A 15469-nucleotide genomic window follows, 5' to 3' on the forward strand; every position below is an offset into this window, starting at 1 on the left:
CAATCTCTCTCAGTAAGCTTGAGATTTAATTTCCAGCAAACAAGTATTTTCCAATAAAAAGCATTCACACTGAAGCATTTTCACTTCCTGAACTGTTCACATTTGATGTATTCTGATCGAATACCTCTTTTTATACGAGACTGATACAACTGGGAGAACTTCTGAAAAATCTGCTACAGAAACTGCGCGTGCTTTTCCTGGTACCACCACCTTCATTGCTGAAGGGCCTGAACACTTTATAACGGCTTAAAACTTCAGGCTCCAAATAGCATTTGTAACACCTTAACCTAGCTCACAGTTCTGTTAGCACTTCTCTCGATACAGGATTTGAAAAATTAAAGTACTTACCCCCAGACCTGAGGTGCTGTCAGGGCTGCCAGAAGAGCTTAAACATTGCCAGAGGAAAGACTTATGATGCTTCTTCCTATTTCATACACACACACGCTGTCAGCACAGCGCAATGATGCGACACGTGTGCCAATGGACACATCCCGAGAATAAACGCTGTTGAGGAGAGGGAAATGTGTCAGTACATCTGTTCTGGAGAGGCAAAAGTCTTGTGAGAAGACTCCAGTAAGTGAGCATAAGGATTTTTTTTTTTTTTTTTTCAAAGCACCAAGATGATAAAATTTCCAGTTGGTACAACACTGGCAACAGAACACTTTGTTTTCTGAACCACGGATGATTCCTGTGTTGGCACATGCAGATATGAAGTATCCTAGAGGTATTCAAAAGCAACAAGTTCATGGCGACCCTTCGCTACCGCCGGAGAGAAGCAGGGGTCACAGCTGCTTGCACGGCCGCGCCGGCGAGGCAGGGCTCTAATGGCACCGTGCCCCCGGCGCGCTGGGGCCAGAACATTTCCATCGCACAAGGAGGGGGCCGCCCCAATCCATCGTAACGAAGGTTAACCAAATATTTTCAGTGGCATGGCCACTTGCTACATACTAATCAAGATAACTTGCTGGGGCAAACGTGGTTAGAAAGGGGCAGATGAGCCAGGAAAAAATGAAAACCTGGCTCTAGCCGCGTGTTCTGTTTCTGCAGTAGAAATGAATCTCGTCACCGACTCCTCATTCTTCTGCCTTATAAATACATTATTTCCGTTGCTGTGCGGTAAGCAACCAACGTGCATTTGAACTTAGATGAAGCTTTGGTAAGGTGCTAATAAAACTTGAAAAATAAATTGCAGTGCCGGCACCTATTTCACCCGAGCTGCAGCTAAGCGGATCTCCTCTGGATTCTCATCCTAGGAATCGGCGGGGCTGTGGGCCGTGTCTGGGAGCCACTCCGGGAACAGAGTTTTTCTTCAGAGTTTTGCTGAGGCCCAGTATGAGGTAGCAGGATCGCACTAGCTGTGGGCCGACTCAGATCTATTACTACCTGTATTTATGGTGGCAATATTTGACTGCTAGTGTAAAATACCCAATTGCTATGCCTTCTGGCAAAACTTTGAACTTAACATGAGACTACAAAGAACACACCAATCCGATGCATGTTTCATATACATATTTATATATATTTCATGTACAAAGTTACATTCTGAACCCCATGGATTCAATAATAGAAATAAATACTGAAATAACTACACTGCTATATGAGCTTTTCTGCTCACAGAAAAGAAGCCTCAAGTTTTAACAGACAGCAAGTTTAACGCTGTAGTATCCATCTCGGATTACAGAGGCAAGTAAAATTCAGCGTAAAGTGTCCAACAGACAAAACTTTCAAAAATTACAGACCATAAAATGTTTAAAATATATGTTTAAAAGATTGAGAAATGTGCATCAACAAAATTAATAAAGGAAACTTAATCTTGTTAGAGGGCGGGAGAGACATTTAGTGTATAGAAAAATGCTTTGAGGTGCAACATAGGTTGTTACAATATGGCATAACCCTGTTCGAAAAAAAACAACATTTCATTTCCCTAAAGAACTGTATTTGAGTTTACCGTGTCTTGTTTTACAGAGCAGGGCCTTCACAAGACCCTGTCTCAACAGGGCCACTTACAAGAGTGCTAAGTCAGGTTTAATCCTTTGGTAACTTTTATAATACTCACATGGAAATAAATATTCAGTTACACAGCATTTTAAAAGACACACGTTCTTTAGAACAGTTAGTATAATAAAACAGATTTAACATTTGTTTGTTACTAAGGCAGCCTATGATAAAGTGTCTACGCTCTGCCAGCTCTATCTGATCCAACGCAGGAAGACCTTTACAAGAAATGGACAACGCAGCAGCTTATACAACGCATTTCACCTTTACCATGCAAACACCCTTACCCAGGCAAGTAATGTGCTGCATATTTTGTGCTCGAAATGTTTCCAAACTATTAACAAGCTGTAGCTATCAAGAGATTAGCTCCTATTTATATGATGCTTTAATCACATGAGTGTATGCATAAACACATTCTTGAGACGGATTTGTAGGAGTGTATCGTCATCTCAATGCCTGGGGTTTTACGCGCTTTATTCACCATTCAGAGCGACCTTAAGTAGAGTTTGTAAACCCCAGTGCACTGTGATGACAACAGGGACCCATTTAATCTACTGTACCTTAGGACAGGGGATAAAGTTTTTAAATGAGAAATACAGAGGAGTGCACATGCCTTTTATCTACACCCACAGTGGTACATCGTTAACCTATTGTCTTCTTTAAAACCCTTCCACTTTTGGACAGAAACAATCATTCATTCTCTGAAAAATTTGCAAGAGTCGGCCCACTGAGGTGACTAAAATGGCACGGTGGACCAGATACATTTGGCAAAGGACCAGGTACACTTGTCAGATTGAACTGCTCTATTTGAGAGCAGTAAAGCCGTTCAGAGAAATCAGCTCATCGCTAATTACAAATAAAATGCTATACAAGAACAAAGGAACAGAATTGTGCGCTTTTCTTCTGAGAACATGAGAATGTGACAATCAAGCAGTGAGTAAAACCTTTGGAGACTGTGTTTTCCAAAAAGAACAAAAAAATTAAATTTAAGAAAATGGCAGGAGAAGCAATGAAACTGCACCACTCACAGTGAAGATTCTGCACAACAGTAAAAGTTTAGACAGCATTTTTCCTAGACATCCAATCTCGTAAGTTACTTCAGATGTGCTTCAGGTTCAACATGTCTAAGTAAGTTTTAAATAGGTCTTTCTAAGCGTGTTTAGTCGGTTTACTTTCTGTATTTGTGTAGTTTTTGAAAAGCTCCCAGACTTTATATTTAAGCCAAAGTACTTTAAGAGTGACGTTAAAGATGAATTTGGAAAGCAAATTAAGAACAACATGCTCTCATCACTTTTGGCATTCTGAAGAGAAAAATACTACCAAGATATTAGACATCTTTAATAAGGATTTTTACTACATAGTTCATGTCCTAAATACATATTTACGAGAGGAACAGCTGTGTACAAAATATGTCGCTTAAAAAGTATTTATACATATAAATCTAACCAATAGACCTGAATGGAGTTTTTCTGGTTTATCAGCTATGATATGCATTTGAAAAAGCTGCCTAAATATATATTTACACAATAGACCTCAGCTAAATGTGTTCATTTAAAAAATTAAGAAAATATATAAACACATGTTTGCCTGATAGACCAGAACTGCTCCTATTGCATAAAAATGTTTAGGCAGTTTTAAAAAAGTGTTTCTACATTTACTCCTCTGAAACTGTTCAGTTCTCTCACATAATCAAGTTACTAAATTTCTCTGCTAATCCGAACAGAACAGTCCCAGCCTTTTGGGGGTAAGTGCTGGATGTTTATTAAAACCCCTCAAAACTTTTACTTTCCAGAGACTAAATGAAAGAACAAATCTGGGTTTTAAAATATTCTGAAGTACAGAAATCATGAAGTGTTTAACTTAGGTCTGATACTAATGTAGGAAATTCAATGTAAAAGGAAGACAATCTTCAACTCACACTTATGGTTAAAAAAATAGATGGTGAGTAGACAGAATGTCAGCCTAATATTAGAGTCTCCTGACTTTCATCAATTTACTCAATCTTAGTGTTACCTGCTAACATTGTTGCTAAATTTTTTTTTTTTTAAACTAAATTGGGGTATGCAGCTACAAAAAAAAATACATTTGGTACCTAATTATCTGGCACTAAAGTTCCTTTACAATCTCACTTGGGCAGAATGCATTTTTCCTGTACACTCTCAGTCTTTTCTCATGCTCTAATCGAGGTCTTTAACCTTCACACATGTAGTGCCTCATGAGTTTGACCAGCTAGGCAGAGAAGATCATTCTAGTGCTTAGGACATAAGGAGTTAAGACAAGAAAAGAACAAAACATATCCCCTGTTCAGGAATTTACAGTTATTTTCAAAATTCAAATCATCCTAAGTATACCCTTTGGAAACAGAGTTGTTCCGTGTCAGGGAAATGGGAAAACACTATGCTCGAAATTGCTCATTATTGAGGGCAGCAGTTCTCAAACTTTAAGGTTCAATAGTGAAAACATGTAATTTTATTTAAATATTGTCATCTTAATTCCTATACAATCCCCTCTTCCCCCCAGAAATTCTGATGAGCATAACAAATTAAACCATATAGACTATGTAAGCAAGATTTTCCAGGTTTGAAAACAAAAGCCGAAATTTACAGTTTGCTTGAGCCCTCACTGAGTATTTGTACGAGTCTTAATAATCCATCTTATAATTTGTCAATTTTTTAATACTCTGGGAACAACTTTGCTGTTTTACTCAATGCATTATACAGTGAAATGAAGCTCAGTTGTAATAAAGCTGAACTCAAGTGAGACTACCAAAGAAGTGAACTACATTAGATTGCTGTGGTACAGTAAAACTAATGTCTCGGTTGCTTACTATGGTGTGCACACCAGTTCTGAGAAAGATCTGATTTCATTATACTGTTCCATGTAACACGGGTGCAGTAAAACAGCACAAGCCAATTCCTGTATAGTTAAAGGTATGACAGATTTGCAATATAAAGTTAAACAGCAAAGAAATGCTTCAACATCATGTAGTGAAACAGGTTTCACAAAATAAAAAAAACATGCAGAAGCTTTTTTTTTTTCCTTTTTTTTTTTTTTCTTTTTCTTTTTTTAAGGTCTCCAGCTGCATCCTACAGGCTCACTCACTGCCACACATTACTTGCCACACTATCAAGTGACTCCTCTCAGCTTTGGCTACAGAAGGTTCAAGTTGTAGAGCTTCTCCAAGGAGTTCAGATTCTCCACCTTCATCACCTGAAAAACAACAGCTTTGATTCAGGCAGACAAAAAAACCCCAGTATTAACACCAAATGCAGCAAGACAAGTGACATCCAGGTTTACAAGACAAACACTATAAAAGACAGTAGTTGCTAAATGCTCATGTAAAAGCAAAAGCATATTCAAGGTTGTGAATATATACATTACAAACTGAAAGTCTGTTGAATAATTGTTTCAGAACCTAGAATTCTGATGGTCATATTCTTCAGTTCTAGCCCCCCCAATTAACTGTAGTTTCATAAGTACCCATATTCTATGCATTTCATTACTTATAACTCTTTGAGGCAGAGGAAAAACAACCTAGTTTGCAAACTTGCAGTACCTCGCAGGCAGAAATGGTGACGGTTATGCCACGAGATAGCATAAATACGTAAACCATATAAAGCGCTCTGGAAATAAAGAGCGGTAACTGAGCACAAGTGAGACAATGCAACTTTCATGTCTATGACGAACCTTTCCCCTTCTTTCCTCCTGTTCCAGTTATCCTAGCTTGTCACAACTCTGCGCACGCTGGCACAAGACAGCCTTAAGCCTGTTCTCCATTATTGCTCTTCAAAAGAGCGAAGCAGTTTTGTAACTGCGTCCGAACTCTTGATGACATGAGCCGACTTGGATCAAAGGTGACAGACTAACCACTACACAAAGCTGCACGTGGACAGTAATAAACATCAATACAGAGGCAGTCTTGTGGTACGGAAGAACGTCAGTTTAATCAGATGAAATGGGAACTGACCTACAACCTCAGGAAGGTTTCAAGGCAGTTTGGCTGGTTTTCTGGTTGGACTACTCTGGAGGTCTGAGGAATCTAAACATAGAATGGCCTGAACTTGCTCTTGAGCCAGTTTGCTGCACTAATGTGGTAACAGCTGAGCTAATGCAGCTACAGCACTAACGCTTAAGTTCATGGCTTTGCATCATGCCACAAGGACAGCAAAATGCACGTTTGGTATGTGGCTATACCAGCTTGCTTGCAGCAAGCGCAGAGATTTCAATACTCACTACAGTGTGGCACAGAATTGCCTCAAGTCCTGCCTCCCACCTAACTCCCCGTGGGCTACCAGCAGGGACGTGGTTGTCATTGACTAGTGGGATGACAGAATTTGCACTGGCCTTCATGGGTTTCCCTTTATAGTGTTTTTTCGTGTTTTTTTGTTTGTTTTTTTTGTTGTTGTTTATTTGTTTTTTTTTAAAGTGTGTGTTTGTTTTTGAAAAACACTATAGACAGATTTAGGCAAAAGGTCAAAACCAGGTCTAGGAGTTGTCACTCTTTTTTATGCACTTTTTGTCAAGGTCTCCAGCTGCAGATTCTAAGCATAGAGCCACAGCCACTCTCATTTTGTTATATTTCCCCAAAAGCCTCAGTTAAAAAAAAAGTTTACACAAGAAATCTTTTATGGGCTAGATTATACAAGAGTGCTATCCAAGAAAAGCACCATCAGATTAAAAAGGACATGCAAAGATAAGAGTGAACTATTTTTTCCCTTTTCCCTCAAAAATTAGTAAATTTTAGTTTGAGTGCTCTTCATGTAATACATGACTTTTTTTTATAGTCATCTGCATATTTAAGTAACTAAGGACGTGTTTTCCAGCAGTTTGAGATAGAAGACTAACCTGTCAAAGCAAGACTGAAAGCATACACAGTAAGGTGGTACATGACTCCAAAGCAGAGTTCCAAATAAACCTTTCTGCACAGTCATCTCAGAGGTCATGGTTTATTGGGAGGAGAAACAGCAGCTGAAGGTGTGTGTGCATGTGGGAGAATAAAGATACTTCTGTCCTTGCACTTGCTCAGTAAAGACTATCTACTGACTGACCACACAACCGCACTCTGCAGTCACAACAGGAGTTATTACATGGTTAATGACCTTTCAGTATGAAGACGTTACAACTGATTTTAAGCTCAGTTTTCTTACCCATTCTGAAGTCAATATATCCTTCTCCACCACTGATCACCAACATTGATTTTAAGGGACTCTGGTTGAAGGACTCTTGGGCCGGTTTATCAGCCGTTAGCTCTGTTCCACCACTACTCTGTGGGCAAACAACCTGACCTAGATGAAAAACAGAATACATTTTTATGCCACATCTCACAGAATAATATGCCCTGTATTTGGTCATTGGATGACATACTTAATGCCTAACGACACACTTAACTTTGGATTCTAGTCTCTCTTCAGCGAGGGACAGAAAGCTAGCTTTGCTCCGATTTCATCTCTTTAAAGAGATGAAGAATCTGTTCAGGTCAGTTCAACGGAAATCAGAGAATTAAATGCCTCCTGATAGATTTCACAGCACAGGCATGCAGATCTAGAGAATGACATCGAAACAGACTTAAAGACTTTCAGACACACAACTAAAATGATTCAGTGCACGTCAGCCCATTAAGCAGACTTCTGTCATTTACTTCCAGCGCATGAAGTGCTTACAAGCACCGAGAGGGTATTCAGCCAGCACTGCGGCTTCTAGGAAACTCTTAGCTTTTTCAACTGAGATTCTGCCCTTTGGGGGCTCCTCCCTTCGCAGCTCATCCCTCCTGCGGGATGTCACTCTCACAGTTGGACCTCACATCAATTAGCAGTTGACTGCCTTCTTAATCGGCGAGTACTCACTTTCCACAGTACCTTTTTCCCAGATGGAAGCAAAGCACTTCATTCTTTGTGACCAAACCCTTTTCCTCCCATTATCGATACTGCACTTTTGAATCAGATAAGCCTTGCAAATAAAGTATAATAAATTGTTTCTGAATGTACAATTTCATACACTTGCTATCTTTACCTAAATACTATGTTTAACTAAGCAAATGAGGGTGAAAAAGAAACTTCGTTTGAAGAATGGTAATAAAACCTCACCAGGTACTGCGACAAAGAATTTAACAGCATCCCGGTGCCCATGGAAGCAAAGCTGTGCGTGTGCCATTGAACAATACGGTATGAAAGTTCCCGGAGTCACTTTGTCGCTGTTTTCATCGCCGTATACACGTATTACACTCCCCGGACGGTTTCCAGAGCCTGCTGCTGCTTTATTAGCTGTAAAAGAAGAGAAGTGTTTTCTACTTGAAAATACAAATTACAGAAATGGTTATTTGTTAAGAAACCTTATGGTACCATCTAAAAGCTAAAGCCAACTTAGATAAAAATGAAACAGGAGGGCAGCAATGCCAATTCAAGACAGAGCTGGAAAGAAAAAAGATCGCATGCTTCGTTATTTTAAGTACATCAGAAAATGGAGCAGGATTCTTATTAGTCTAGCATAAACACCAGATTTTAATAACCTACTTTTGCAAAAAAATAATTTGTGAAAGGACTGTATCTTTCATAGAAAATAAATACCTCTAATGTGTTTCAGTATGAGCAAATTCAATGTACTTAAACATATAATTAAAGACCGTTTCATTCCAACTAATCATAGGGTATCCCCTTGCCAGCAAAAATTCTCTAAAAATAGCCACCTGTGGGCATGAAGGAGCTACCCTATTATAATTCTACATCTAGTTTTTACTGAGAAGTTTTAAAATCCATTAAAACAGAGAAGTACTCATGCTAGACATACAAGCCATCTCCATTCCAAAGACTATCAAAGGAGTGAAAGAAACAGTGATTTGTAACAAGACAGTAAATGATGTGGATTAATGACAAAGTTATAAGATATGGTATCACATTGGCTGGAAGAAAAACAAAGTCTGTATGAAAGTTCAGCTGCAACGTAGGATGATACACTAAACTGCTGAGCAGATTGGTGGCCATTTAGCGAACATAAAACTGCTGCAATGCAGTAACTGCAAGTGGAAAAACATTTAGGAACATACAAAGGGTAAATCTATAAGGAGTGGGAAACAGCCTCGAAGTGGCTATTAGAAGCCTGAAAATAGATTTTTGTTCAGGATCTGCACTTACCCCTCAGCCCCAGTAAACGTCCCTGGTGGAGGATTACAGCTAAAGTGAGAAAGGAGGAAAGGGGAAATGGATAGGTATGACAGTAGAGGAGAAGGATTAATGAGAACCCACCACTCTCATATTTTGGTTTTTGATAAGGTAGAGCTTAAAATTTTAGCTCCTAAAACCAGTAAATATCTCATTACAGAAGATTCAATAAAAAGTCACAAAGAACAGCATCTCGTTATAAAAGTTTCAGTACAAAATGGACAACGAAAGCACTGCCACATTCATGTGCTTTATTGCTATAAAGTTTATTATTGATTGGCAACGTTTCCCCTTTCTCGCTTTCCTTGGTAGGAGGCTCCCAAAATAATAGATAACAACCCACGTTTTCAAGTGCCCTTTCAAAACATCATCTGCGGATCTGGAAGGTGCCCTGCTATTGAGACCCAGGGAACCGAGATAGGCAATCGCTTATGCAAGGATGCAACTGTTTGAGACCCATGAACATTTGTAACAAGGGTTCTCAAACCCACTATCAGGCTACCCACAAACGGTTGTTCCGATTCATGAACAACTAACAACTGAAATTAAACTGAATAGCTTTTAACAGGGATTTTTTTTCATGTTCACTGCTGTTTTAAAACAAACTCCTCTGGAAAACATTACATTAAGCTTGACGCAAATTAAGAGCTATAATTTTTGAAAGCATGATTTAAACTGTTTCAAATTCATGATAGGAAGTCTGTCCTTCCTTAGTACAGTCATGCAATGCAAAAAACCACATTTACTGAATGGATGAACAATGTAATGGAACAGTATGAGAAACAATGCATGTATGTGCTGTTCAACAAAGCAGGTACAACATGAAGAGTTTTTACTATTAAATTACCCTAAAATTTCACCTGTCAGACTGTACTACTTTCTATATAACAACAGTACCATTAGGACTACCAAAGTTCTGTATTTTATTTTCTGAAACTTCTGTCCACATGTGTTAACATTAGTCTCAGGCACAAGTGTTGGGGTTTTTTTTTGTTGCTGTTGTTTTAAATGCGATCGATTTACACACAGATTCTTCCCAGGCATTACCTATTTAAGCTTTGTTTTGCGCTTGAACTGGACCGTTCCCTTCTCTCGAGGTTCAGCTCCCCATGTCTGAATGCTTCCCCTCCCCCCCCAAGTAGTTTCAGCCTATGACAAGAGTTTGGGGTCTGTTATTACGCAGATACCTGGATTTGCATTATTGGAATTTTACCTAGAAGTTAGCGCCCTGTTTGTAGAATGTGTTTACAACTCCTATAACTTTGAACATGTCCTTGAAAGCAGTCGGTACTACTGCTGTTCCAGTCCTTTATACCAGCTTTGTGATGAATTCTCAAGAGCTAAAGCCAATCAAATTGTATTAGCAACAATACCAACTTGCTCAAATCAAACAAAAATCTACTTTGGTGATCATATGGCAATCAAAAATAACATTAATCAGAAAACTAAAGCCATCTCTTACAAGCAATAAACTTCTATAAATGCTGCTAATGCTCGTAACACCTCTAAGGCTTCAAAGTGTCTCTTTCATTCAAGCCACAGCAACTCTGCTCAAATGGAAGTACAGGAGGTTTTGGAGATGTGCTTTTTTGCTCCGAGTAATTGTAACCACGTACACAGATTAGGTGCTAAACATCACACAGGCCCAATCTGTTACAAACCTGAAAGATTCAGACCTGGCAGTAAAACTTTCTATCCATTAGCAAGCATCCGAATGGTGTTTAATATTCTCTTTTTTGTGTCTACAGCATATTGCACAGTGCTATTCATTTATATTTTACTTACTTTCTGTTAATGGAATGGAGATGATGACACCATTTCCTGTTCCTACCCATAAACGATTACAAGACACCATAAGAGCTGTGATTCTCACAAATGAGAATCCCAGTTTACCAGTACCTAAAAACAAAAGATGCTTTTCATCAAAAATTATGAGCAAGATTAATTTTAGTTCCATAACAGAGAATCTTAACTCCAACTCCCAAACCACGCAGACAAGTAAATTCCCTCCCACTTCAACCAGAAACAAGGTAGAGGAGTACATTTAAATTGTAAAGATAACCTAAAAGGCTAAAACACTCGGTTAATTAAGCTGTGAACCTATACAGAAAGAGACTAACGTTAACTGTGAGAAAGCACAAAAGGTAAAACAGCTCCGTAATGCTGCACAATAAAATCTTTGGGGGCTTACAGCACCAGGGCAGCTTTTCAAACAAACAAATAAACAAACTGTGAGTTTACAGATGTAAGGTAATGGCTTCTCATCCATTAAAATTAATTTCTCGTCCATTAGCACTATGAGGGGAGTGGCAGAAGGCTGACCAGCTAAGCAATGGCGCGGTAGTTACTTGTGAAGGATTTCCCATGGCCCAATTACCTGTATTTGTTGTGTTACATAGGTGGTCAAACTGCTCTTATATAAACATTAATAAAAAAAAATCAGAAAGCTTATTAGCTTCAATAGCAATAAATATTTGCTATTTTGCATTTGTATCTTTTTGAAAAAAGAGACAATTTTTCCAGGCAAGTAATGGATTCTCCCCACTCTTAGATTTAAAAAAAAGGCATCAGTACAGTAAAACAGGAGAAGGATTTTAGCGTCTCTCTTGATGCCTGCCCAACCCAGCCACCATTTTCCTCATTAGCTCTGAGTTTTTAGGGACACTTTAGACACCAGGTAGGATCAGCAGACTGTATCAGAAGACCTATCATCCTCATCATGCTTTGCAGACTGACTTAGGCTTCTACTTCCAGATTCAAGTTTCTACAACCAGGATTTGACTAGCCTTCCGCCCACCCTTCCCCCTAGTTTGCAGTGCGAATTGCCTGATCCATAACCAGAAAAGAAAGCTCCAGACAGCAAGAGGTGTAAGAATACCACAGTTTTTCTTATCAACTTACCTAGCATTTTGCTTACATAAGGTTCAATGTCCACATCTTGTAGATGCTGATACGTGTGCGCGTGATAGAGACGCAGGGTGGAGTCCAAACGAATAGACACCCATACCCCATCACCCACCCACGCCAGCTGTCTCACTTGGCTTTCTCTTCTTGGGTGTGCATCAAATGACTTCTACGAAAGATTGGATTTTAAATCAGAAGATGAAACGAAGGAAAGAGCAAGAAAGACTTCTCTGTTACGCTGTCAGTACCGGCAACTTTAAGTCATCTACGACCCTCTGATTTGCAAGATCACTAGCAGATACAGTGTTTAGCTTAGTTACAATTACCATGTGATGCTGGTAAAGTAATAGTAAAAATGCTGATTTCCTTCCCTGGAGTGTGATCTCAAAGCCACAGTTTCCTACTGTGTCTTCATTTACATATCATATCCCAGCCTACTCTGGCTTCCACCTCCATTTAACTCGGGGCCTTTTTGGTATGAGGTCGTCCTGTCACAGCACAAGATACATATGCCCAAAACGTGTTTCTCTTCAAAGTTCTGTCAAGCCTTGCTCTTGCATACAAACCCACCCGTGCAAAATACACACCATCCACCAGCCAAACAACTAATTTCACTGTTGTATGCATTCCTTCATTTCAGTTTTCCCATATACATAGTTGTCTTCACAAAAATAGATTATTAATTGGGTGCTTGATATTTTCAGAAGAGCTGAGTAGTCACTCTTAAAAGGTCTGGCCCATGTCTCAGGCCAATTAGTAGAAGCTGAAGTATTAATACTGCTAATGGCTTTCAGAAACCTTAGCCACTTTCTGTACTTGAGATGTCAGGTACACATACAACACTGCAGAAACACCAGCTTACACACCTTACATAAACAAATTATTCTATAACTGGAGGGAGAGTACATTCAAGATTAACACTTACAAACCTCTGAAGTATGCAAAGACAGATTACAGAGAAGGCTACAGGTGGGTGGAGAACACAATGAGGCACGCATGTAGAGAACAAGCTGAGAGCTAGCCTTACAAGCTCTGCCCAAGGACACTTTCCAGTTCCTGGCCAGCTAGAAGTGGAGAACTAAACCCCCAAAAAATTGGTTTCAATAAATGAGAACTGTCTCATCATGGCTTAAAATCTTCCAAAACAATGAAAACATCTTAAGAACATGCAATAGTATTTCCCAAGACAAATTTGTTTGGTTGCTTGTTCCTGTACTGGTGAACAAATAACTGTTCTCTGGAGTTACTCTGGAGTTTGAGCTGTGGTGAGATGGCATTAAAACACAACATTTAATTATTTTAAACACCATTTTAACTTGCCTCTATTTTCATGGCCTTTGGTTGAACAACATAGATTTTGTTTCTGTAGCCACACCAGACTTTGTCATGTACCACTGTCATGCATCTTATTGAATGATGCGGCCGGCCCAGGTCTAAGAGGTGATAGTTTGTCAAATCCCACTGACCATCTTTAAAAACAGAAGGAAAAGAAAAAACAAAACAAAACACAGATTCCTATGAGTTTAAAAATAATTTAAAAGTACAGAAAAATATCTTAACAGTCTAATTTTTTTAAAAGCACTGTAATAATCTGGGTAAGTCAATACAAATTGACTAGGCTCCTCGTTAAAAAAAAAACCAGCAACCAGTTATATGAACTATCAACATCCCAAAGGCTACTTTGTTTTTAATATAATAAGGCTGTACAGTGACTCATGTTCAAAACTCGTCAAAACATTTTTAAAAACAGCAAGTTACCTAGCGCTAAATGCTTTACTTGGATAGGCATCAGTACACATTGCAACAAGCAACTGCCCACACAGCGCTAGGCACTTGCTGCTTGCCTGAACATAGAAATGTTGGCCAGTGCATCCAGATTTTTTTTAAATATGCTGCAAGATCTTAAGGAAGGCACCTGAAATCTACTAAAAGCATACTAAATTTGGTCATTCAGCACCAAGTAAAATTCTTCTGTAGACTGAGCTAAGCCACAAGTCATCACTAGCATTTACTCGAGATCCTCAAGGATTGTAAGCCACTAGAGTCTGAGTTAAAAAACAAACAAAACACTAAAAACACAAACACTTCATCCCAGATGCAACTTTTCCAATATTTGCATTAGTGCTGTGCAGCCTCTTTAATTCTTCTAAATGCTGAGCACAGAGATTTAAAATCCACAAGGAAAAGAACAAATGAATAGGGAGTCTGTGTAAACAAGGCAACAGGTAAATTCCAGTTACTTATAGTAAGACCTTCCCCTCCAGGTCCTTATCCTGGAGGCTGAAGAATAGAGCTTGTCCAGGAGTGGTTTGGGCAGAAATTCTGAAGGGATGCTTACAAAATTCTCATTGAAGGACTGGGCCACAGACTATTATTAACACTAATAACAAAACAGAAGACATGACTATTGAGCATGATCAAAAAAGCAACACAGATAACCACCAAAGCAGACTATCATCTGGCTTTTTACTATTTAGCTCAGATATATTCCATTCTTCCTCTCAGAGTAAGAAAAAATTCCGGGAATGCACCAGGACAGTGCAAAAATGGTACTCGAAACTGCAACTGAAATACTAGAAAGACTTCTCGAGACAACCTGCAAAAAGGCCATTGGGGAATACATTTTGAAAACACTATTTATAAATGGCACGTTTCTTTCCTAAATACTGTTACGACTTCACTGGTTTCACGATCTAATGGAATGCTTACCAACTCCTCGGTGAAATATTGCTAGTGTTCCATCAGCTAGTGCAACTAATACTATTCCTTTTACATGTCTGGGGAAAAAAAGAGGCACAAGAATATACACCGTTAGACTGCACTTCTCAAACCGCAAGTTTAAAGTAAGGTATAAACATTTTGTATTTCAGCATACTTTTTTTATATTCACATTAGCCATAGTGTTTTGATTTCTACAATATAGCTCAAGAGAAGGGACAATAACAAGGCATCAAAATCCAGTTCGGAAAGCTTAAAATATATCTAGCTACAATGCCTGAAGAAAACATCAAGGATAACAACCTACAACTGTTTTGAGTATACAGCTACCAAGAATACCAAGTATACAGCTACAGCTCATCACCTGAGCTATAATATTTCCAACAGATACAAGATTCCTTTTATTTTCCTTACTCCCCAAACGTTTTCCACTGCCCCTCAAAGAATACGCATGCATTTATGGCAACTGACATTCCCAATATCTGAGGAGGAAATATAAAAGTACTTTGCAAGTATTTTAACAAAAGTTCATTATGATTTACATGACATTCTTTTAGGACTTACACAATACTGAGAATAGAATCTTTAAGTTTAATGGCATGAACACATTTCCTCCACTGGGCCACTGACGAATGAACATACAGGCTGCAAAGACAAATCAGGAGGGATTAAAAGCACTAGGAAAGGTCTACCAGACA

General features: G+C 38.8%; 1 protein-coding gene across 6 annotated transcripts in view; it reads right to left on the bottom strand.

Annotated features, from left to right (window-relative positions):
* Positions 1-1494: 1494 nt before the first annotated feature.
* The window catches only part of SPAG9 (sperm associated antigen 9), a 65692-nt gene continuing 51717 nt past the window's right edge, over positions 1495-15469 (bottom strand). For 3 of the 6 annotated variants that reach the window (XM_087750665.1, XM_087750669.1, XM_009474146.2), the window contains 9 exons: positions 15336-15416; positions 14763-14830; positions 13374-13522; positions 12051-12222; positions 10935-11048; positions 9123-9161; positions 8079-8255; positions 7143-7280; positions 1495-5205 (listed from right to left, as the gene is read on the bottom strand). In XM_087750665.1, the coding sequence (XP_087606791.1) occupies positions 5090-5205; positions 7143-7280; positions 8079-8255; positions 9123-9161; positions 10935-11048; positions 12051-12222; positions 13374-13522; positions 14763-14830; positions 15336-15416 (1054 nt within the window). In that variant the 3' untranslated portion in view covers positions 1495-5089. The remainder of the gene's footprint in view (positions 5206-7142; positions 7281-8078; positions 8256-9122; positions 9162-10934; positions 11049-12050; positions 12223-13373; positions 13523-14762; positions 14831-15335; positions 15417-15469) is intronic. The other 3 variants (XM_087750666.1, XM_009474148.2, XM_087750668.1) reach the window with 2 other exon arrangements.

The sequence above is a fragment of the Nipponia nippon genome, unplaced genomic scaffold, assembly GCF_047370975.1.
Source record: "Nipponia nippon isolate SJK-2023a ecotype South Korea unplaced genomic scaffold, ASM4737097v1 scaffold_14, whole genome shotgun sequence".
Lineage (NCBI taxonomy): Eukaryota > Metazoa > Chordata > Aves > Pelecaniformes > Threskiornithidae > Nipponia > Nipponia nippon.